Source organism: Lonchura striata, chromosome 1 (assembly GCF_046129695.1).
Source record: "Lonchura striata isolate bLonStr1 chromosome 1, bLonStr1.mat, whole genome shotgun sequence".
Classification (NCBI taxonomy): domain Eukaryota; kingdom Metazoa; phylum Chordata; class Aves; order Passeriformes; family Estrildidae; genus Lonchura; species Lonchura striata.
In genome coordinates, this window is record NC_134603.1 from 83,302,279 (window position 1) to 83,328,273 (window position 25,995).

The 25,995-nt window shown below is 36.4% G+C and overlaps 1 protein-coding gene across 2 annotated transcripts in view; it reads left to right on the top strand.

Annotated features, from left to right (window-relative positions):
• Nucleotides 1–25,995, top strand: part of ADCY1 (adenylate cyclase 1) — a 153,615-nt gene that overhangs the window by 85,370 nt on the left and 42,250 nt on the right. For both annotated transcript variants that reach the window (XR_013340445.1, XM_021543139.3), the window contains exons 5-7: nt 12,615–12,742; nt 19,946–20,104; nt 21,504–21,645. Coding sequence is in view for 1 of the 2 variants with exons in the window: in XM_021543139.3 (XP_021398814.1) it covers nt 12,615–12,742; nt 19,946–20,104; nt 21,504–21,645 (429 nt within the window). In the remaining variant the exon portion in view is untranslated. The remainder of the gene's footprint in view (nt 1–12,614; nt 12,743–19,945; nt 20,105–21,503; nt 21,646–25,995) is intronic.

A 25,995-nucleotide genomic window follows, 5' to 3' on the forward strand; every position in this document is an offset into this window, starting at 1 on the left:
TGCTGTTTGTGTGCTGCTGTTTCTTGGAAAGCAATGCCAACTGGAAGGTGAAGTTTATGACTACCTTTCTTGAAACTATTGCCCTGTCTTAAAAACACAATGTTTTAAAAGAATCCCCATTACCACTGTGGAAAGTATAACTTCATGACAGCATATATTTGCTGGGAGCCTCAAGATGGATCTTGACATTTTGACACATGGACACATTGTAGAAATACTGAGTCTTTGCTTTTTGACAGTTCTGTTTTTGATAGTTCTGCTAAAATTTGTCTTTCTCACATTTAGAAGCTGGTTTATGCTTTTTGTATTAGTTATTTCTCTCTTTCTATATGCTAATTCTCTGGATGTTTTTTAGTTTGTGTTTTTTTGTGGGTTTTTTTTTTTTTCTTTTGTTTGTTTTTTTTTTTTTCTGTAAGACACATAGTTTTGCTCTCTTTGAAATGCTACCATTTTTTTCCTTAAATCACAATAGCTTCATATAGAGTTACAACTCATGATAGGGAGTTCTGAAAGCGATCCTTAGGTTTCAATATAAAGTCATTCCATTCCTTTGAAATACTTTAGCATTCTGTTAGTAGAGAGGGGGAAAAAAATCCTTACTATTCCCTCCTAGAATTCACTTGTATTTGTTGCTTCTCTTTCGACCGCCACTTTGCTCTCGGGGGTTTCTCGCCGCTGCCCCCCGTCCCTCCCCGGCCCCCCGGGACCCTCCGGCTAGCTGTCCCCTCCGGGGCCGGGGTTTTCCGCGGTCCCACTGCCCTGGGCTTACCAGGCAGCGTCTGGGTTAGCACAGTCCGAGCACCGGTGTTGCCTCGGTCGCCGCTAGGATTCGAGATAAAGAGACCAAGAGAGACCAATGGTATGCTTGTCCAGAGAGATTGTATTGTCTGAAGCGTTGCAGGGACCAAAGGCCCCGGGCTATTGCCCAGATACAGTTTTATACAGCAAAATTAAGAGGTAAGGTCTAAACAATAGAGACAATGTCCAGCTAAGGCACATCAGAACCACCCCAGGGGCCAGGTCCAATGGGAACTGCTCAGGGGTGGGGAGAAGGGGGTCTACAGAGGAATGCTGAAGCGGGACTTTCCCGAAACATTGGAGCATACATAAATGTATATTTTACCTCAGTTTACCATTCCCAAGGCCTTTCTAATACAATGGGGCATACATGAATGTATCCTTTTCCTCAGTTTACCATTCCCAAGGCCTTTCTAATACAATCCTCCACGCTACCATGCCAGCATGATAACAACAGTATTTTTATCACGTCCTTTCATGTCTATTCACCTCTAGAGAAAGTATGTTTTTTTTAACTATTATCTTGCACACGTTATTTTACCTTGCAAATCACTGAGTCTTTGAGTGCTAGGGAAGATATGATCAAAATGCAATACTTAAAATCATAAAATCATTAAATATCTTGATTTGGCATGGATCCATAGAGATCATGAAATCAAAAACCCTGCACTACTACCTAAAACTAAACCATATGATGAAGAGCATTGTCTAGATGCTCCATGAAAATGATGGCATGATTTTTTGTTTTCTTCACAATAGCACCACTAGGTTTCTTAAAGAAACAGTCTTAGTAATCATATTTCATATAGGATTTGCAGTCTCCTCAGTAACTTTTGAGTCCTAAGACCAACTTCAATCATTTGAAGGAATGTGAGTCTCAAGAATATAAAGAAAAATGAGTGTCATTGTATTAGTATCCTTGCAGGAGTGTGACTTCATCCTAGACTGACATCAGAGAATCCACATGAAGAGGTGCTGTTATGAATGCCTCAGGATTTATGTGTATGTCTGGTTAATGAAGTTTTGTACTGTGACTGTCTTTAGACATTCTGATACAAATATTTAGCTAAGTTTGTCTGTGCAAGGATTCCCTTGGGACATAAAAATAACAGGGCACATTCCTGAACATAGAGTTGGGGAAATTTCTCATAAATTCAACTCTAAAGGATTGATTTCTATTGGATTTTATCTGCTGCTCAGGCTTAGTTTACTTAGTTCTGGCTGTTACTCAGAAGTCTTTTGGTTTCCTCCCATTAAACAAAAGTAGCTTTGTGTAGTCTCAGATTTGGCCCTGCTGATGGTCATCCTGCATTACAAATTATCAATAAATGCTTCAAGCAACTGATCTTTCAATTAGGTCTTCAGATGCCTTGCAATCAACTTTTGGTACTACAGCTAGCTTTCAGTTTGTCATTCTTCAGTTTACTTATAAGAGTGACAAATTTTAATGAGATAAACAATTGCGTTATGCTGTCATGGTGAAAGTTCCATTATGTTTTGATGCAGTTTAGACAGGACCCAAATATTTTACTTGTAATATGTCATCTTAATCAAAAAGAGGAGGCAGTTTTACAGCATCCTGAATTTTAATGGAAAAGGTTTGATTTTTAGAGAGTTTCTATTTTCTTTAATAGATTTTTTTCTTTAGTATATTTTTTTATATACTTCCAGCATCTAATCTACATGGAGAATTAATTATTTGTCTTTAGAGATTCAGATATTTCCCTTTCAGCATCCATCTTTCTGCCTCTTGGAATTCTAAGACTTTTCATTTACAAGCTGACAAGGATAAAATAATTTTAGGTGCTTTTCAAAGGACATCTCTAGAAGAGAGCTTTAATATTCTGAATGAAAGTTCTTATATCTTCATGCCACTTTTGGTCTATTAGGTAGACTGATACCACTTCCTTGTTCTTTCCATTTAGAGTTATGTATACCTCCAGGCTTTGTCAGGCTGAGTCTTTTTTTATTTCTTTCAATTTTAATTTAGTATCCTTCCCTGATTGTCTTCTTAGCATTTAACATTTTTTACTTTGCATATTTCAACACTACTGAAGTGTCTCTTTCTACCAGTTCAAGCTCAAACATACTGAACTGAAAAACATTTTTTCTGTGCCTTAGGCAAAGAATCTGTAGGGAATATTTTTAATCAGTTTGTGTATATTTTAACTGTGTCAAGAACAGTTAGTTCTTTGCTGAGCATTGAACTAGATTTTCCTAGAAGTAATCACTCTAAAAAATTGTTTATATTGCATGTATAGAATGCTTTTAGTTTACATTAAGATAATTATGATGCATTTTTAAAATACAAAATAAACGAAGTTTTGTGGACTGTTTAACATGGGAAATTAGTGCTGGAAAGCAGAAGTATAAACTTACAGCATGTAACCCTTCTTTGTTAAAATTTCTGGGCACTGAGGGGTAGGATATTTATAAACGCTAATTTTAAGGAGACTTGTCTCTTCAGTTTCCCTTGAAAGTCAGCACAGACAGAGGATCCCACTGAGGCAGATCACCACATAAGTTTAAATTCAGTTCTGAGCAGCCATCTGGAGATGTCTCCTGGAGTGACCTAAGGAAGTAAACTTTCTTAAAGGAAAGTGTTCTTAATCAATATGCCTGTAACTCTATAGGATCAAGGAATAATGATGTGTGCGTGGAGTGAAGCTAAAGTCAGACAGTTTTCAAGGGAAAAAATTAATATTTTAAGTACAGTAGGAACATATAAATAGGCAAGTACCCCAGAGAGTAGGTCTTGCCTATTTTACAGTTTATTTTAGATAAGAGGATATTATGCTTGGTATGCTAATTCTTTGTCACAATTCTTGTCATAATTTGTATACTTGTAGTAAATTACCAGATTGTTCCTGAGTTTGTAGACTGCAAATCTGAAATTTGCATCTTTGTATAGGACTGTATTGGATTGTTCCAATCAGCCTCAGGTGCTTGAAGGGTGGGCATATGTACTGACACTTCCTGTTTTGACCTGTTATGCAGTTAGCATAGAGAAAAGTATTTATGGAATATGGAAAAATAATAATTTTCTAAAATTTAGAGCTTCATTTTTCAGCATTTTATAGTATATTTGGTTTATGCTTGCTTCTCCTGGAATGTCACTTCATCAAAAGACAGAATCTGAAAGGATACTTAATAAAACCTAGGAAGGAGACAAGCATGTGTGTCAGTCATGATGATTGTATAAAATATTCTTGGTAAAATCCTTTTTAATTTCCAAGTAATTTAATATATATAATTGTTGCATAGGTTTTCACTCTCTGGAACTAAAAATATTTTAATATTCTAGTTTTGTAAAATTATACTCCATGTGACGTAAGGAAAGAATTTATTGTAAGAATGAAAATATAGACAAAATTCAGGTCATTTTAGGTCAGCATATATAATTGCCAATAAAATTGAGGAAAAGCATTTAAAACTAACTTCCTTTCTATAGGTGGCCTGAATAATTCTACATTTGTTCATGCATAGTGTGGATTCCATGATGGTAGATAATTTGTAATGACTTCACAAACACATTACTAAATTAAAAGCTTACAAATGCTCACCTGAGGATGGCCAGCTTTCCCCAGTCAGAGCCTATCAAGTAATTTTCTCTGGCACTTCCTATACCACATTTGTTTTCTTTTCATATTTTCTGCCACTGTAGAAACTCTTCTTTTTAAGTCTATGGTAACTGTTATTGCAATAAGTATGTCTCCATTACTCTGCAAAATTGAACTCTATGGAGTATTGCAGTTAGCTCATTCTCAAGGCTTTTTATATTGGGACTAGTAGATGTAAAAGAACTAATGTTAGTTATAAAGCTACTATTTGCAGGATTTATTCAATTAAAAGGTTATTAAAATAGTTGTTTCAGTTTTTAAACCCACACTTCAAAACCTGAGGGAATATGGTAAAATATGTATGTAGTAATTTACAGGGTTCAGTGGAATTTTCTAATAGGCTGGACAGTCTTCATAAGTGTATTATCGCTATTAGCACACTGCAATATAATAGAGCTGGTGGTAATGTCCTTGTCACTTCATTACATTTAGGATTTGACAATGAAATTTACGTGAGAAGATGGCTTAAATAATCACATTTGATACACTTATTAAAATAGATTTGGATCTACTCAGAGAAACCATGTTGCTAGATCTCTTTTGTTTTACTAAAAAAAAAAGTATGATAAGTAAAATTGTGTGTCATTAATGAAAGTTGCAGATGGTAACTGCAGATGAGTAAACTGCATTTAGCTTGAGTGCTCTCAGCACAAGAGAGACCAGGATCTCTTAGAGTGGGTCCAGAAGACAATAACAAAAATGATCAGAGGGCTGGAACGTTTCTTCTGTGAAGAAAGACTGGGAGCATTACCTGGAGAAGAAGGCTCCAGAAAGATCTTAGTGCAGCTATTCAGTATATAAAAGAGGGCTTACAAAAAAGTCAGCAAGGACTTTACCAGGGTCTGTAGGACAAAGGGGCAAAAGGTTTTAAACTGAAAGTTTCAAAGGGGTATCAAGATAGAGTTCTAAAATTTTTTGTGTCAATCTAGACTCATGTTTTCCTCTTTTTCTACATCTAGCTGTGTCTTTTGAGAATACTGCTACAGTCTAGGAGACATTCACTCAGTTGTAATTTCCATGGAATGATTTCCATCTTGTTTTTCTCTAAAGCTCTTTGATGCACAAAACTGTTACAGCTGAGGGGAAAAAATAGAAATATTTTTTATGTTTCACTTAACTTTAGAAGAGAATGAAATACATTAAGGAAGAGTAAATGACAAAAAATATAAAGTGTTTTCTTACAAAGAATCTCTTCCTGTCATCATGCACTGAACTTAATAACTTGAACTTAATACATTGAACTTAATAACAGCATTGCTTACTTACATTTTACAGCCTTCCAGCTAATACCATCTGATTCATCACCTTTTCTTTTATGACCTTGAAAGAGGGTGGTTTGTCCTTCACAATTTCCATAACAGCCAAACACTGTATAATGTTCTTACAAAGGCACTTGGAGCAGTAAGACAGTCACTATATCTCTTCTTAAAGTAAGAGTGGAGTAGTAATGCCAGAAATACTTATTAACACCCAGATATCTTCTATCAGTCTGTATGCAAATATTTTGGAAGTGGGGAGCTCAAAACTGGTATCTGGTACCCACTGGTACCCACAGCTATCAAGCTGAGCCACTTCAGTACTGCAGAGAATGAATATTAAAATTTGCCTTTATCCCATATGCTGTGTATATATGCTAAGTCATTAAAACTGAAGATCATGACTCTCTAACTAGTCAAAGTTAGAAAGTGATATGTTTATTATGCCAGCAGGCAGCACGGGATGGGGTTCATTCCTGAAATGCATGACTGTACCACACAAGGATTTTTACCTTATATTTATTTCCCAAAATAATACATATGCATTACCCCAGCACCTCCCATACCCTCTTTTTATTAAAACAAGGTTATTAGTACTTCATGTGTGTGCAGTTCTTCTCTTGAATTGGGTTAGTGGTCTCAAACTGGATCAGTGGTCCCAGGGATGAAGTCAGGAAGGTCTTCATCAGGTCTCTGTGACCCTCTGGCACGATCCAAGGCCTCTTGCTTCATGATGGATTAACATAGAGTCCAAGTGCTGGGCATTATGCTACTGGTTTCAATATGTTTCTATAATGGTTCACTTGCTCCGCTTCTTTCTACAAATGAGCTCATAATATAACATTTAGCTTAAGCATCTAATAATCATTAATCTGTCGTATCTAACTTCAGTATGAATTAGCTTTAACCCTCAGCTAAAATCTTGACCCTTTAAAATCATGATTCAATGCAAGATGGTGTAAGTAAACTGGCAGAACTGTGTGTCTGCATGTCATACATGCACATCTTCCATATGTATGGATAGATGCATATATCTGTACTGTATGATAGCTAACATATAGGCTTTTATTATTTTATTCCAACCTAATAAGCAACTGTAATGGAATTGAATAGAGACATAATTTCATCTTTAGAGGATGTAGCAGAAGATACAATTTTTTCTTCAAATCTCTTGCATGTGCACACACATCTATAGTAAATGATAATTTCTAGAGTGATTCAAAGCTTTCTAATCCAATTTTCTACTGAGATTAATAGCATTTTGGCAGAAAGTGCTATAAGTGTTAAATATGCTGCACATGATATCACACTGAAAATAAGGTGCAGTGGTAACAGTGGTAAATCCTATTTTGTCCTCTCTCAAGACCTCTTTAGAAGCAGAATGAAGTTCTAGGTTTGTGAAGAGTGATAAATAAGGAATGCATTTCATCATTCTTTTTTGTCTTCAGGGAGTTTTAGATATGCTTTGAGTATTTTCCTCCAATAGTCATTTTATACAGTAGTATAAAGGTCTGTAACTGTCATGTGGTTAGCCTGAATTATTGAATTATGTCTTGGGTCCCTGAGGATAAGAGGGATAGCTGGTATAAATGCATGTAGCTCCCCTGAAACACATAATGCCATGTTGATTAATATGGAGTGAAAATTTGATCCCCTTTGCCTACCTGATAAAGACAATTCAGAGGACTTCTCCAATAAAGGAAGCTGTTGGACCGGGGCTTTCCAAATGAAAGTGACTTATAATCCAAGAAGAAAGAAATAGAAAAGGCAAATATGAAGGGAAAAAAGCCACAAATCTTTCCATGTAGGCTCCTTTCCTGGGGGTTACTGATATTCCTTCTGTCTCATTGAATATTTTTAAGGGAAGGTGACCATTTCCCTCTATGACACTGCCTGGCCCCAGAGATGAAGTTCATTACAGCAGAGCTAAAAGACTTATCTGTGTTCCTTCTTCAGCCCTCATGGTTCACCATTTTGCCCCAGAGTTTATTCTACTTCAGTGAAAACTGAGCCATCAGAAATTTGCATTTAGTGGTTTCCCTCTAGCCACGACTTCTCTTCAATATGTGAAGAAAATATTGAGCTAGCAAAATTTTTTTCAGGGAGTAGGGCAATTTTTTTTGCCCCCACAGAGGCATGCTGGGGTCTTGAGCTCCAGAACTGTTTTCCATGCTGCCAGTGCATACATCTCATTCCACTCTTCTGCTACATGTAGGGTTGCTCCTCTACTAATTTGCAGCTATGCCAAATCAATGTCCAGAGAGATCTCACCATAGATGAAGTCTGACATCTAGCGAGGATGTCACAGCCTTCCCTGAAACCATAAAGCTGTCTATAAGTCCAGGTGTAATAAGTCTCCTCCCTTTTCCCCCAACATTTAAATCGTGAACCTGAACATGTATGGGCTTTGGTTTTCTATTTTCTTTTTTGTTTCCTTAAAGACTAACTTTGCAATCACTAAGCACTTTATGTAGTGATCAAACTTCTGTTCCCATTTACATAGGCTAAGCAAAACAAAATATTACGATTTCTAAAGCCCATAGCATTACAAGGGAATGCAAGTCTAGTAGGGTCTGAGTTGGGGGAAATGGGAAACACTACTTGTGGATCTCTTTGTAGGCCATATTAACCCTTTCTCTTATTCTGAAAAGCATGACCAAATCCACATTGGCTGGATATGGTAAAGAAACTTTTTGAACCTGAGATGATGCAGTTTTTATTAAGAATGGCAAAAAAAGGTCTTTCTAATTTTTGGAAAATAAAGTCACACCTGCTCAGAGATTGTGATTCCAGGAGGTTAGAAAAATGAAAGTCTGAAAAGAAGACCTGCAGATCAGGTTGCTTTCAGACTTGCAGACAAACAAATGGATGAATATAATAAACATAAAATATATTGCAATTAAGTTACACAGGGTCAGATCAGCCTTGGCACAATTCCACTGCCGTCAATGGAGTTACAAGAGAGAGTTCAATGTTTATGCTTTTAAAATCTTATGTTTTAAAGTTGTAGTCTATCTAACCTTCCTCTTTGGCTTAATTTATAGGTACCACATACCATGATGACAAATGACTATGTATAAATACAGAGATTGTTGCAATGACAGAAGGAAGACCAGGGACTCATTACAGCATTAGCATCTGCCATATCCAAAATAATTAAGAGCTTTAAAGAAACTCTTCTCCTATCACACAGAGTTACAAGCAACAAAAATTGATCCCAATTTTGAATCTATTCACATAACAATTACTTACTTGGATAGCCTATTAATAAAAATAAAGTTTCAGCAGTGATAATGATTGTTGCAATCTGACATGTGTGAAAGATCCTTCTTTAAAAGATTTTGCACTTAGTCACTACAATGTCTTTGTTCTAGAGAACACCTGGCCGTCATGGATTTTGCTGGGAGAAGTCTCCTTAATTATTTCTTTGAGACGACATAATAAGTGTATATATATATTTATGTATAAGCTTTTTCTGCAAACTGTAATATCTTTCCCCTTTTTATTAAAAAATAACCTTATCCTGGGTATATTAAAGGTTTGTCTCATATGGTACAAGAATGTGTAGTTAATGTTCTGAATTTTCAGTTTTTCAGTCTGAATTGACAGACTTCACTCTTTAGGCAAAATGCATTAAATAAAAAACTACAATAACAACAAAACCTCAGAGTTATTTTAAACAAAGTGCCCCCCCACCCCCAGTCTTACATAACAGATAGATAGAACAAATTGATTTATAAAGTGCTTTCCAGAAAGTGCGAAGAAAGCTTTCAGTAACTTCAAAGTCTTATGCTTTCTGAGTTGGGCTTCCACTACACACTGCCTGACCCTGTGACTGACAGTTGTGCCAGAGAGATTTCTGCTGATCCACTTGGAAATGTCTTAGTAACGCACCACAGGTGGGAAAGCTGTCTGCCTAATGCAGCACTGGCAATTTGTAATGCTTTTTATCATGTCCATAAAACCAAATTATCTGTTGTTTCTAAACAGGCATTGCTTGTGTCAGTTGTGACTGGAATTCGTAACTATCACAGATGAATTCATCAGCATCACAAATGTAAAAAATATTGACAAGAGAAGGATTTTTTGGAAGTTGCTGAGGAAATGTAGCAAAGACAGAGGAGGGTTTTTTAAATTGATTTGTGTATCAGACCTTAAAAAGATGACTTTTTCAAAGCTGCACTGTGGCTCTCTACTGGAAGTCTACCTCATATGTTAAGAAAAAAAAAAACCAAACAATTTTTCTACAGATTATTGTATATTAATTGCTAAATCAGGTCAGTGAGGATAATATCTGATAAGGAATAAACAGGCTAGTGGTTTCAAAAACAGCAGGTGATTTAGCCATATGTCTTCCATCAAGATAAATATCTCTCCACAAAATACTGTTGCACTTATTTTCTTCTTTTATTTTTCCCCTGTACAAAGAAGAAATTGACTCAGAAAAGTGGTAATGGAGTAAACTCTGTTTTTTTGGGTTTGGTTTTTTTTTTCAGATTTTTTTTTCTTTAATTGTCTATCAGGCTGTTATCAAGTAATTTGAAATGAGCCATTTGTGACATAGACACTAATAGGAGAGATTGATTGATTAACATTTATGTATTGTTTACCCCAGATTACTGAAATGGCTTTTCTGAATAGCTTTCCTAAGGGTCAAATAGCCATTGCCTGGCTACAAATCATGCCCACCATATTGGAAGATGAAAAGGGCCTTATAGAAGATTTTCAATTATGGCCCAAAAGTGAATTAATTTTGGAAAGCAGGCTTCAGCTTTAACTACTGAGTATACTCTAGTGCTTCAAGATCTGCCCAAAATTGAGGGGGGATGGGGGAAGCCCTTTTTTGAGAGTATAATCTAGTAAAAATCTTTGTGGTCTCCATTAAAATTTGTAGTGATTAGTGTCCAAAAAACTTGAATTAAAAGGACTGTTCTGTATCAATGAAGATTTTGAGATCTGCATATTACTTTGTGCACATCAATATTTTAACTTATATAATAGCATTTAGCAAAGGATTTCAAAAAAGTCTGAGTAAAATTGGTGCAGCATTTTTGACTACAGGCTGCAGGGTCATGGTGATAATCCTTCTAAAAGAATTATGTTTGTATTCATTAAATTATATATTAGCAAGGATAATTAGTGGTATAGTTAAAATCCCAATGTACAGAAGAGCAAATGTCGAGTAGTCACAACTGGAAAAGCATTTTCTACTACTTAAGCATAGCCAAAAAGACAGGTCTTCTCTTTGATTTGAGATTTGAACTTGCTGTTTAATTTATAAAAATAAGTAGACAAGTCAACATTCCCAAACTGTACCTTCTTCCATGCATGAATAGAGGTAGTTCTTGTTTATAGTACTTGTTCAGTACTGAGTACCATTTACAAAGTAGAGAGGTGTGGGAATGCCTGCAGCAGGAAGTGTGTATAACAAGAAGCCCCAAGTGCTGTACACGGTGACATGCCAGAGAGAAAAAGATCACATAATCATAATCATAATCATTGCTTCTGTGCTGGATTATGGGTAATGATGTGGTCAACTCAGGAAGGTTTTAACTCTTGTAGGCAGGAGACTGAATGTAAATGCTCTGCATGCTCTGCATGCAGAGTTGAAAGAGTATGATTCTATAATTAGGTATTTTTTCCCAGAAATTTTAAATTCCATCATCACTGCCCTCTCTTTTTTTTCCCCTTCCTGTGTTGCAGAATTCTATATTGCACAATAATGCTATAGTGGTCAGAGCATGCTGGGAAAAGAATCAGACTTTTGTGGATCCACTCTCATCATATTCACAACAGTTAATTTTTCATGGTGCTTACTGGAATAATCCCAGCTTTGTAAATTGGATTAATTTAATCAGGTTCTTTACTTTTCTGTGCCAAACTCTAAATGGGTAGAAGTTATCATAGTCTAATTTTAAAAGATACCATCATCTTTTCATGTCTCCTCATAGTTTATTAGTTAAAGGTATTGCTCTTTTAAAGGCATTTACTTATGTGCTCTCTGTTTAAAAATTAACTTTCTGCTCAGATGGATGTAGCAAATATCACATGACATAATTTTTGGTTGTTTTTTTGTTTGGTTTTTTTGGGGTTTTTTGGTTTGTTGTTTTTTTGTTTGTTTGTTTGTTTTGTTTTTTTTTTGTTTTGTTTTGTTTCTTTGTTTGTTTTTTTTTGGTTTTGTTTTTTTTTGTTTTTGTTTTTTTTTTGTTTGGTTGGTTTTTTTTGTTTTTGATTTTGATTTTGTTTTTGTTTTGTTTGTTTGTTTGTTTTGGGGGTTTTTTTGGTTTTTTCTAATGGGACAGTTTTTACCAGAGTTCTTTGGCTGTAGAAGTTAAACTTCATGCAAATAGGAGATAAATTTGATTGTAATGCAAACTGCCTAGCTTCTCATCTGCAAGTGTGTCATACTGATTATGCTGTATTGCAAACTGTGGTTTATGAATAGGTAGTGCAAAAATGTGTGTATCTTTATAGATAAATAAATAATCTTTCCTGGTGAGTTTGAACTGAATTTGAAACAAAAGCTTCTCAGAATGCAAACATTTCCCAATATTCAGCAGTGGCTTGGCCTCAGCCTTTGGTTTGAGTTCATGCAGATATGAAGTCTCCTTTTAAATCTTGAATTCATATTAACCTAGCATGAGGGCAAAGCAATAACACTTGTTCAGAACTATATCTTTAAGCAGTGTTAACTCATGTGTGTTGAACAATGATGTCCAGTGTGCCAGTGTGCCAATATATGTGCCTATTTATAAATAAATAAACAAATGTGTCTGTCAGCTGTGTACAGGGAACTCAAACTTCACAAACTGCAAATTACCTCATTTGGTCACAAAAAGATTCCCTGAATTATTGCATAATATTGGAGAAGATTTTTACCCTGTTAATTTTGGAATATATATATAAATAGTAAAACTTTTCCCATTCTGTTTTTATGAAGGAAAATCATTGCAGAAGAATAAAAATCCTAGGGGACTGTTACTACTGTGTATCAGGATTGACCCAACCCAAAACAGATCATGCCCACTGCTGTGTTGAAATGGGACTGGATATGATTGACACCATCACGTAAGTACCATGCATGGTGAACCCAGACAGGAGTGCTACAACACCTTCTATGTGGTATTCAGGAAGTGTACTCTTAGAAAAACATTAGTGTCTCTTAGCACTGGTCACTTGGCTAGTCACTCTCTTGCATTCAGGCCACAGGACCCTGATTGCAGGAACAGTCAATCTAGACATTGATTTTCCACTCCATTTAATCACTGTAACTAAGTGTGCAAATTGAGTATGTAGAGGCACATACATGTACTGAATAGGTGGCAGAAAGATAATGGGAAATAAGAAAATATACCCTATTACCTATTGCCACAATGAAAGGAGTCAAATGTCTTGCTTTGCAGTGATAAACACTGCTTATTTTGCACACCAGTATGCAAACTCAAAACTAGTCCTCATGTACGCCTGTTGTATATGTTTGCAGTCTCAGAATCATAGTCTGTTGATTATTCCATTTTAATGTCATGTTTAAACCTTTAATTTATTATGCTCTTCAGAAATGTAGCGTGACATTGACTTTGCTGCTCAGAGTTTTGTTTATGTTTGAGAGGTCTACACTGATCATTATTGTGCCAAAGCAAAAAATATGGATGTGAGAGAACTTTGAATGAGCTTTTAGCTGAAGCTGGAGATCTATTTCATTACATAGGAGGGAAAAGATAAAGATGGAAAATTTCTTCACTACTGTATTGCCCACTTCTCCTTTTCATTTGCTAAACATACTACTAAATCCCTCAGAGCATCAAAAGTTGGGTAAATGAATTCATTTTCTCCCTTATTCAATGCAAGTTCATCACATTTGTAAACACTGTAAAATTGATAAAATACTTTGTAATCTCTTAATCTATATATATCTGTAATTTATGATAATATATGATAATATAAAAGCCTAAAAGAATGTGTGTATTCTTTCAGCAATATATGGATTCTCCATTTAGAAGGAAGCGATGACCTTTGGAAACATAATTAGATGTACAGGTCTTGTATACATTTTTCAAAAGCTTTTTGGTTTGTTTGGGTTTTTTTTAAATCCCTGGAAAGCAATAGATGATGCTCTCACCCTTTTTTAAACCTAGCATTAATCTTTAACTCATTAGTTATCCTGTATTTCATGTATACAAATAAGGAATTAGTACAGATATTGGAACTTTCCTCTTTTGAATGGTTCAGTTTTACTATTGGAAATGAACACGTTCCCTTTTTAGGGTATACTTTATTGGTTACTGAGATGATAATGTAAACTTGGAAAAGGAGTTGAATTAGAAAAGAATGAACTGGGGCTGTTCAGCCTGCAGAAGAGAAGGCTCAGAGGGATTCTTACAAATGCAGATGAAGACCTAGAGAGAAGGAGTAAAGAGAACAAAGCCAAACTTTTCTCAGTGACATCCAGCACCAGCAGAAGAGGAAATGGGCACAAATTGAAATGTAAGAAATTCAATTTCAATAGAAGAAAAGCTTTATTTTACTGTGCAGGTAGTCAGTTCCTCAAGAGGTTCCACGGAAAAGTTGTGGCATTTGTGCCCTTGGACAGATTTAAGCCCACCTGGGCACATTTCTGGACAAACTTCTGTAGCTGGCTGTTCTCTGAAGCAAGTATGTTGGTCTAGATGATTTCCAGAAGCCCCTTGAAGCATCGGCAACTTTGCAATTTTATGTGGATGAGCTGTAGTATGTTATCTAGGCATGTTTAGTCACAGGTTCTAGTAGAAGATAACTGGCCATTTCAGGATTTAATTTTTTAAAGAATTCGTACATTTTAGGTCTTTTATGTAGTAAGTGTAAGAGCATGATGAGAGAGCAAGAGGGTAAGAATCAAGGTTTTAAGATAATCCCAGATCTACTTAAGGTTGTTTGATAGCTAGGGATATATTCTGCATTCTTTGTGCATAACCACAATTAGTCTGTCTCCTTCACAGAAACCAAAGTTAGAAGAAAAGTTCCCCAGCCTAATTTGTTTTAAAATGTGTTTAGTAATTGAAAATGAGAAATCAGAATCTTCTGACAGTGAAGTTGGAATGCAGCATTTTATATTGTAATGGTATGATTAATAAACTTTGTTTATCAGTTCCATGAGATACAAAGTCATATTTTTTAAACTCCCCCCTTTCATCCACAGGTGGATGCCAGTGGGTAGTCTTTGTAAAGTCTATTCACTTTACTGTAAAATTCAGGTCTTGGCACTGTAAATCTATGCTTGGAATTTGTCATCCCTAGTGATAAATTTGTCATGTTACCCAGGATGAATAAATAAATAAATAAATAAAATAATTAATTAATTAATTAATAAAAACACTTGAACTGTGATTCATGGGATGGATCTGTCAAAAGTGTCCATCCCAGAGATATGTATTAACAAGAATGGTTTTGGTTTTTTTTCCTGGAAAATCAAGGAATAGAAACTTCCATGGCTGATTGTTGGTTCTGTGATTGGAGTTGAATGTGTTCACATAAACTGATGCATTTCATTCTCTTCATGTTCTACATAACTGTTATTTAAATATCCTTCAATATGGTGCTGAATATGAAGAACATATTATCTGAGAATATAATTTTAAAAGTATAGTAAAATAATTATGATAATTTTAATTTAATAATAATTATTAAAATTTTTACTATTTCATCCACCTTCCTCAAAGTGTTTTCTTCAAGGGAACAGAACAAAAGTAATTATGGCTTTTTATTCTTAAAAACTGTCAAAACAGAGAGTGTTATATTCTGGTTCTATTCCAAAAGAACTTCTGCAGCCATTGTGTCAGTGCCTCAGTACAGGCCAAGAGTTTGTTCTACTTTAGAGTCACTTAAAGTGCTATGGCAATGAGCGAAGTGTTCAATACCACCACTGTTGCTCCTACCATATGAGTTTTGACACTCATGCTTTTGTTTGTAATATAATTGTGATCATATTCATTAGTGCCTCTAATATACGTATTTTTCATGCATTTTTCTAATGTGGCCAATGTTTTCACCTTGGTTATGAACATTGTGTTAGGCCAAGTACTCTCTTCACCTTACTTAAATTGATTGCCACATTTGAAAGCTTCATTCTCATGTACTATGTTTTGCCTTCTAAATACATATATTTATTTTCTGACTGCCATATAGAAAAGTTATGTCCAGCTAACAAAGCTCTTCCCTCCCTCTCTCCTCCAAAAGCTCTCTAGAGTTCTAAGTAGGAGTCATGGGGGAAATGTTATACATTCTTACTAGTTTTGTCTTTCCCTAGACAGCACTTCATCAGTGGATACAAATCATATTAAACAATTCTTTGGCTCAGTACAGCAACTTCTCTTAGGAGATGAAATGTGGTGAACTGACACACTTATTTACCTGCATTCAATAATGTTGCAGAGCAGGAGATAATCTGTAATGTTTCCAACTGGAAATAAAGAGAGATTCTGAGTGAGCAGTATATAAATACTATATTTTGGACTGGGTCAAAACATTCATAAACTTTTCAAAACTTTAATGGAATCCATAATAATTTCTGTCTGTACACAGACAGTACATTTTCATGATGCTTCTTCTGTTAACACATTACTAGGATGTCATTTTACTACTGACTCAGTGGAAATTGAACCACTAGCTGCATCACTGGCTGTGTGTAGTAGCAGGGAGCATGGCACAGTAGGAGCATATCTGTGGATCACAGCAACTGCTGGTGACTGTTTTAGTTCAACCTGCATGTACTGTGGTGAGGAGGGGAAGGGTTACTTTAGAGTAAGTCTCATCTGACCTTCTGATTGAATCTTGCTGCTGCATGTGGGCTTTGAAGAGGTCTGAAGGAAACTGAGGTCCATGAACTTCTTCAGAACTAGGCAACACAGTGGGGTTTATCAGCTATTTTCTGTGCCACATAGGTGATTTTATCCTGAATCGATCACTCCACCTAATCTGAATGACTCCACCAGTCATCACGTAAAACCTCACAGATGAAAACTGGGCTTATTTGCACATGGGGAGGTTTTTGCACTGGAAAGGTTGATGCTCGAACTATCTCCTTTCAATGGGTTTTGTCTTTGGCTGACCAAAAGCACCAGGAAAGTGAGAAGAACTACAGCAGACCATTTGCATAACTCCAGTGGAAATATTAAGTTGTCCTGTGTGATTTTTGCCTGAGGAAATAGACAGAAGCATTAACTTCCCTAATGTCAACACTCTAGACACTTTTTCCCTGGTCATCCAAAAGTCCAGGGCCTGGCAATCTTTGAACTGGCAGGAGTGATTGATGTCAAGTTTTTAGAGACCAGCAGCTGCATTTTTAAGAAGCTGTCTACCAATGGTAAGAGCTTCATGAGCTCACACCTCTGCTAGAGCAACCCAGAAGCTCTTTAACAGCCCTGTCTCTCTGTTCTAGTGCTCTGCTGCAGCTGAGCAGTACTCAGAAAAGTCTATGTAATTGAACCAGAAATCATATCTATGCCTTTAAGCAGGAAATGTTCATTTCTGCAGATATTTTTAGACCTAAGGAAAAGACCTAAGTAATTATAAGAAATGGCATGCAGAGTTTATTTGTTTCTCTCCCTCCTCAGAAGCACAGGTCTGGAGCTGTTCTACAGGTGATCTAAATTACTTTCATGGCTTGTAGCAGCACATAAAATACTTGTAGTTAAGGAGGGAACTAAAATGCAAAGGCTTTGTAGGATACTTGAGGTGTCAGGGTAGATGATTTTTTTATTAGTCAGTTCCTTAGACTGAACACAATTGGTTTAAAAAGAAAGTGGTTTATTGATTTCCATTTGTTTCTGGGCCTACTTTTATGTTAACATTTGGAAAACATAAGTATAAGAACCTATGAGAGAATAAGTTATAATGAATAATTTATTTGAGAAACTCCTTTTTCCTGTTTCTAGCTTGTTTGTGAAGTGCTGATATTTTCTCAGAAATGTATTTATAATTTAAAATACCTCACTGAACATTTTTGTGATATTTTATTGTAAAAATGTTGATGTTGTTTAGGAACATGATCATTGTACTGGTCTGAATTTAAATTTGAGGCTTCTTCTTTATATATTACCTAATATTCCTCATTTTTAATAGTTCACTGGGGTTTATTTACAGAAATTATCTGCATAAAGAGCACAAAGGTCTACAAGATAAGCTCAAAAATGTAATGAACTTCTCATGAGCTTTTTTTCCCTACTCAAATTTCATAATGATGAAAGCATCTCTGAAGCACATTGTACTTTCTGGTGAAGACGTAGAAATGTATTCTCAGTTTATATTTTTGACTAAGTGACTATTTATGGAAAATCTTTGCTCAAAACATAAAGTGTTTTCAGATTCTGCTTTATGGTTCATTGATGCATTATACAGCTCAGCTTATTTAACAAGGAGTATGGTCAGCCATGTTATATTTCTCTGCTCATCTTTTTTCATTTACTTTTTGTTACTCTATTAACATTTCTAAAAGGAGATTAAATTTACCCCAGTCAGATAAAGCAATGTCAAAGCTTTGAGTGAACTTTATCAGTATCTGGATTTCACTGTCTTTCCACATACATTTAGTCTGAGGTTTTATATACTTTTTTAAATGGAGGAGGAGGGAAGGAACCAACAAAAAACCCCACACTCACCTGTAAACAGAGAAACCCAAACTTTTTTGAGTTTATTAATTAAGATTATTACATAGGCTTTTAATTGTGCAGGAGAACATAGGCAGGCAAGGTGTAATCCTGAAGGGCTTTGGCTTACACGGTGTGGGCTTGGTGTAAGGTCACTCTATTAATGACACAATACACATTCTCAGGTAAAGATAAAAACTGTGGTTGCTTATTGTGGGGTAGCTTATGGTATTAGGGTCTTTCATTTCCTTAAAGATCTGTCAAACCATGTCAAAGCAACAAAGCTTTGTAACACTAGAATCCTTTTAGGACTCCTTGACATCATATTCAAGGTTTGACTGAGTAAGGGAGAGCTGACTTGGAGTGAGTAGGAATAGGACAAGGAAATACTTAATCTTTCAGAAAGCTCTGCATAAGCCTTTCTGTGCTGTTGCATAGAATATGACTGAAAAATGTGTTATGCCAAGATTCCCTGTGAGAAAAAAGAGATCTCCATGCTACTGACATTAGTGATTGCTGACGTGGAACATACCTTCACAGGTGAAGAATTTCTTATTTAAATTGAGGCCAGGTATCTTTACTGCATATCCCACATCTTGATCTATGCTGATGTATGCTAACCTTTCTGTTAATTTTATTTAAACAAGTACAACTTCTGAAATAGTTGAAAAGTCTTTCTAAAGGCATCTCTGCAAAATCCACTGTCACTGGATAACACCTGAAAAAAAATTTGGTCAATGAAGGCCAAGGGAAAATGATATCTAGAGTCCCATTGTAAGGTCTTTTTCTATTAAATGCATTGAAAATTCAAATTCGGAAAATCAAGTGAAAATAAATTCTTACAGTGATAGCCAGTTTTCTTTATTCAGAGATAATATCACTATTTGGATAGCAACTGGGCTGTGGAATGACAGGTGTTTCTCTAACACAAAGAGCTGAAAAAAATCTATGTACAGTGTTGTTAAATAACATGTAATATTTAAGACTGTTATCTTCAAGGTGCCTTTTGAGTGTGCATAACTTTGTGCAGTGCAAATCATAGCATGCCTTTCATTCACAAAAATGAAGAATCTTTCCTTATTGTACCACCAAAAAAAGTATTATAACAATTTTGCAGATTAATTCATCCTTTACCAGCTAGGCAGTGAAAATCTCTGAACATTAGATTTAATTTACAGGTGTAAGACTAGTCACAATTTGTTTCAGTGCCACTCTTACAGGAGCTTAGGAACAATATTTGTGTTTTGTTTCGGTTGCTCTTATGATTTATGACTTTGTCATTTTCTTTGTCCTGTACTCTAGTAACTGGGTAATTGAACCAATTAGAACATAGTAGATTGGGAATAATTATTTATATATTGGCAACTCAATTAGTGCTTCTTTTCTCACAGAAATGGTCAAGAAATTTAGAAATATATTTTGGTTCAACATAATATTGGTCCAACAGTAATTAAATAATTTTTTTTCTTGTAATTGCAATTAGGGATTTGAAACTAGTGAAAGTAGAGAATAGTACCTGAATATACTGTTTCAGGTTTTATAAGACCCTTTCTATTCAGTCATATATAAATATATGTGTTAATTTTGGGAGGAGAGAAAATGAAAAGCAGTCATCATCTAAATATTAATATTCTGATGCTGTCCATTACAGATCTGTTGCAGAAGCCACAGAGGTTGATCTCAACATGAGAGTTGGATTGCATACAGGCAGGGTTCTTTGTGGGGTCCTGGGTCTCCGAAAATGGCAATATGATGTCTGGTCAAATGATGTGACATTAGCTAATGTAATGGAAGCTGGAGGACTACCTGGGTAAGTCTGAAACAAAACCGTAGCAAAAAAAAGAAAAAAGAAAAATCTATGGGTGAAGAATTTCTTCAATTTTTTTAAGGCATTTGCAATGTAATTGCTATTGATGAAAACGATTGTGTTTGGCAAGACCAATCAATGTATTATGTGATTAATCCTGTAGAACTTTCAGAATGTTCTTGATATTTGTATAAGTAATTGGTTAGATTAGAAGTAAAACATTTTCAAACAAAACCATTTTTAGAAGTTGCCAAATATAAAAAGTAGGAATGAGACAATACTAGGAATATAAGAATGCTAGACTGTAAGAATGCCTTTCTCCTTTTACATGACCAGATTTCCAATATTAGTTGGTGGTATAGAAAATACATACCTATTTATGAACTCAGATATTGATGACATTTGCAAATGATACGGTAGCACATAAACTTGCAGCCAACCCATGGGGCATGTCCTGGAACTTTAAGTACTCATTGCACAGCCTTGGACACAATTTAAATGCACACAGTGAGCATTTGCAAAGGTGCATGGGTGTTCCGTGTGTAGCTCATGTTTGAACTAGGACCTGCCATACTCTTCTTTTTTTATTTTTGTGAGATCTTGGTAGCTGTATAGAAAGACAAAGGAACCAATTAATTTTTTGTGGTAATGATGAATTTCTGCTTATTGCATACATCTATTTTAGATAATTTTGGCAGTGTATTTTATGAGTTCATTATCTTAAAGTTACCCAGTGGAAAAAATCTGAATACATGTTTATAGAGGAAAGCAGTAAAATTTTTTCAAATAACTTTTCTGAAGACATTTCAAATATATGGGGTCTTTCAGGAGAAAGTGTGAAAACATTTTCAGGATAAGAAAACTCAAAAAAAAATTAAAGATTGGTATATTGCCAAAACAAATTGAGTCAGAAAGCTGCCTACAAAACAGAGTAGATAAATGATATGAGTCAGAGATGTGCAGTGAAACAGAAAAAGAAGTTTCTGCTTTATACACAAGAGAGGTTTGGAGTGTGATGTCACAAGTTTCAAACAGCAGGATGTTTTTCCAAGCAGCCATTGAGGTAAAAACTTAAGAAAGCCACACAATGTAGAAGATCATGTGTGGACGCTTACTTTCTGCAAAACAGCAAATCTGCAAGTGTTTGCATAGTCAGCTGTTATCTTTTTGTTCACTTTGCCTAAGTTTAGAAAATGCATGTAATAGAATTGTTTTCTATGTTCAATTTGGCTAAAAGTAGAAAATATATCTTTTTTTTTTTTTTTTAACATCACACCTATGGTTTCGCATGTAAATTGACCTGTTGATCTCAGTATGAACTTCTGTACAGGAGTGTATTTTGGTAGCAAGTAGCTCATAATGTATCTTTCCTTTAAACAATAATGTCTGATTTTCTCTCCAGGAAAGTTCACATTACAAAGACCACCTTAGAGTGCCTAAATGGGGACTATGAGGTAGAACCAGGATATGGTCATGAAAGGAATAGTTTCTTGAAGAAGCATAATATTGAAACATATTTTATTGTGCCATCCCATCGTAGGAAGGTATGCTTATTCAATAATACATTTTCATAATGTAAATAGTAAAAATTGTTCTGTGCTATTCTGAAAGCAAAGAAAATGCTAGGTTGTTTCATTGGAATTTTTTTTTTTTCCTTGAAAGCTCTTCAAACACTCTTGAAGGCCCAGCACTGCAATGGTAACATTTAGAGTCTCAGCATGTGGTGAGGTGGTGACAGTGGTTTTCCAACAGGTGCAACTATAGTCACACCTTTCCTCCTCAGCCGGTTACTGAGTGCAGCCTTTTGTTCTACTGAAAAATGTTACTTGTGACCTCAGTAGAAGTCTTGAAAGACCATAAATGTTGATTAAATGCTTTCAATTTGGTAAACTTTTTCCACATCACATGAGGTTTATCTTTGAAGTTATCTATCATAACATGATAACAGGCCAAGAGGAACTTTATTGCCTTTTATGTCAGCCAGAGAATTTGGGATACAGATTTTTGCACCCTTCACTTCTGAAACTCTGTGCAAATAAATATAATCCAGGGATTTTACCCTTCAGGGGGAAAATTATAGTACCCAATTCTGAAAGTATTGGTCAGATTGTAAAGTGATGTGTTTATACACACTAGGTTTCTAAGCTGTCAAAACTCCATATTTGAGGGTATTAACCTGTCGTGGTTTGACTGGGAAAAAGAATTTTTTCAGAAGGAAGAGGTCAATTTGGATATTGACCAATTGAAAGTAGACACGCCTCTGAGAACACAGAGGGGTTAAAAGCAGAATTCCCAGGAGAACTCGCTCTCTTTGGTTCCGGTCAGCCGCAGTGCAGCCTCTCCCCTGCCTGGCCCGTGGCTGGGTGGGGAGGGGAAGGCCCATGGCCTGACTGAGGTGGGCCCAAGGGTGGAGGGGACTGGAACCGGGCTGGACCGGAATGGGCCCTTCCTGGATGGAAGGGTGGAGAAATCTGGGATGTCTGTGTTCCCCTCCCCAGAGTCGAGAGAGAGAGAGAGAGAGAGAGAGAGAGAGAGAGAGAGAGTGGAGGCTTGTCAGCAGTTCGCTGCGGGGAAGGAGAAGAGCGGGGGTGGGGGGTGGGGGTGGGCGCCACAAGGCTGCAAGGTGCCCAGCTGGCTGTGGGAGCGGAGCCTGGGCAGAGCCAGCCAGGGAGTCAGGACTTTTAACCCTTCCTTGAGAAATGAAAGCTTTGTGAAATTTTACTCCTCCTTGGTCTGAAAGAGAGGAAGAGAGACAGCCTGGACCCTGGGATGTTAGGAGAAATTCTAGGTGGGAGGAGATGATGGAGTGGCTTTTGGCGGGACTTTTCCTTGTTAGCCACAGACTGCACTAATCTTCTCCTCCAAGAGAGACTGTATTTTAGGAGGATGCCAGTGACCCAAGAGACCTGTTTTAGCAGCTGGGAAAAAACAGAAGTGGAGCAAACAGAGAAAAGTCAGGGAGGTTTGTGGTGGTGGCCCCTGTCTTCAGAGAAGAAGAAGAGAAGAAGATCTCTGTTCTTGGACCCTTGGCCCCAGGGGAAAATGATGGGGACTGCAGTCCCAAAAATGAAAAAACTGAACTGTTGTTTTTTCCCTCTTGGCAGAGCATCCTTGAAAGAAAAATCCTAAGAGCAGTCTGTCCATCCATGCATTGGTGGTGAGAGCACTGTGCATGGAAAGGAGAGTGTTACACTGGCAGATTTTCTCCAGGCGGTGCCATGTGTGACATGGAAACACAAGAAGTGGTATCTCTGTGTTTCATGGGGAATCTGTGGCACAGGAGAAACTCCTCCCTCCCTCAATGGACTGAGTATTGACTATCTGGAGGGTGGCAACCTGATTGGGTTCCAGATTGTGTCTCATTGTGGTTCCTTGGAGTTGGGTGTTGGGAGGAGGAATGTTTTGAAAGGTTTTAATTTTGAATTTTATGTGTGTTTTTTTCTTTCTTTTTTCTTTTATAGTAGTAGCTTAATAAAGTTTTTTTCCCTTGTTATTAAGCTTGGGCCTGCTTTGCTCTGTTCTCAATTGCATTTCACAGCATTCAATTGAGAGGTTGCATTTTCATGGGGGTGCTGGCACTGTGCCAATGTCAAACCATGACATAACCATCAAGTATCTGAGAAAAAAATAACCACAAAGAAACAGGTTGTCTTGAATTTCTTATCTCCGATCCATTTTTTGGTCTTAATTTGATGACTCTGTGAGTTTTTATGAAAATGTTGGAAGTCCAGTCACCAGGGTAATTTGATTATGGGATTGAAAATCCCATTGTTTTATTCTGGAAAGGCTGCTGCAAGAGGGATTTTATGCACTTCCTCTAAAGCATATTCTTATTAGAGAGATGGAGTTTTCTCATGCACTTGAAAATCATGCAATTTCACATTTTGTTTCTCTGGTATATATTATTAAATTCAGTTTTAGATAACATGAAACAAAACAGATGGGGAAAAGTGGGTTAAATTCTGTTTTGGCAGTGAGTAAGAGTGGTTTTCGGTGGATTTTTTGAAATCAGGACTAGCATTTTTTAGGAAATCAGTATTTCCTAAATTAATCAATCCCAATAAGGAAGAAAATGCAAGGGAGAGTTTTTTCAAGGTAGGTGTGTTGCTTATTGCTGCTAGATTGTTTGTCTTGGTTTTCTGCTCTTTTCATTCCTTCAGCATTATGTATAATTTCACTTTTGTGTTATGATGTATCAGGTTTCATTTCATACTGAGGAAATAAATAGTGGAATTTCAGGAAATTGTTGCATAGGTTGGTGCAAAAAGACAAGGAGAGACAAAAGCGAATTAAATGTGACTTTTACATAGCGAAACTGTGTTGTGTCAATTCTGCTACAAAAAAGAGCGACTGAGGAACTTGACAATCATATGGAAGGAAGCCAGGTCAATGCATGTTTAATGTGCAAGAATGAGAATGTACTGCTGTGAGAACACACATTTCTGTGTCTTTGCAAGATTGCTGAGAAACTGCTGGTGATTGCTGAGAAAGGACTGCTAGTTTTGTCATCAGCTACATAAACCCAGATGCCATCTTACCCATGGGTGTCACTGATGAGTGTGTGGCAGATGCTGCTCCACAGCTCAACTAACAGTAGCTCTCTGGCATGCATCAATAACATGTCAGCCAAGAAAGAAACATTTCATGAATTTTACTGGTGTTGGCTGGTTTCTCCACTGGCCTCACAGGTCAGTCAGCGTGCCACTTTGCTGTTTGTCACAGGCCATCACAGCCATCTCCAGTCTTTGTATACTTGCATACTGATCACTGGCCACAAGCTACATAATAGCATATTTGCCTTCTACATAAACACCTGCCGTTCCCTCCTAGCCCAAGTCATTTATTGTCTCTTTAAAGACATAACAATAGAAGGCTACCCATGATGCACAGACAAGACAGTTTCACCTGGTGAATTCAGGTATCTTCTGGTTTAATATTGCATTCCTTCCTCTTGAACCTTAGCAGCTGAAATGCAGGGTTTTTTTCTTTATAGATCATCTCTGACATTAACATGAGCTGACTCAGGCAGGTATGATACCAAGTGGAATGAAAATAAATGTTATGAGCAACAGATTACCAAGAATATGTTGAATTTGAAGCAAAAATAAGACCACTTGGAGTTTTGTTAAACCTTATTTCTTTAGAAGACATATGCCCCACATTCTTCTATATTTGGTCTGACAGGAAAATTTTTCATCACTGTCACTCTAGCCAAAAATGATAGTAACAGTGTAAGATGACTTATTAATGTATCAGTTACATTTAAAATATGAACAAATTATAAATTATTACCATATTATAATCTTCTGTTGAATCAGCTAATTTTTGTGATCTGATCTGCTTGCTGGTTAAATGTGAGAGCACCACTAAGCAGCCATTTAAGGAAATTTTTTTTTTGTTTTGTTACCTGTTGGGTTTTTTTTGGTTTTTTTTTTTTTTTGTAGACAATATATTACTCTAATATTATTATCTATTAGTCTATGCAGTCAACTGTTTATTGTCTACCTGGACACCAGTGAAATGTGGTGTCCCACAGGGGTCAGTGGTGAGGCCAGTACTGTTCAGCATACTTGTCAATGACATGGAAAGTGCGCCCCCAGAAAGTTTGCTGATGATACCAGGCTGCATAATGTAGTCATCATGCTGGAAGGAAAGGATGCCATCTAGAGGGAACTGGGCAGGCTTGAGAGATAGGGCTGTGTGAACCTCATGAAGCTCAATAAAACCAGTGACAGCTGGGTCAGGGCAATCTTAGGTACACCTACATGTTCATGAGAATGAATGAGAATAAGATAAGAGCTTGGGAATGATGGTTGATGAAAAGTCAACATCAGCTGGCCGTGTGTGCTCACAGCCCAGAAAGCCAACAGTGTCCTGGGCTGCCTCAAAAGTCA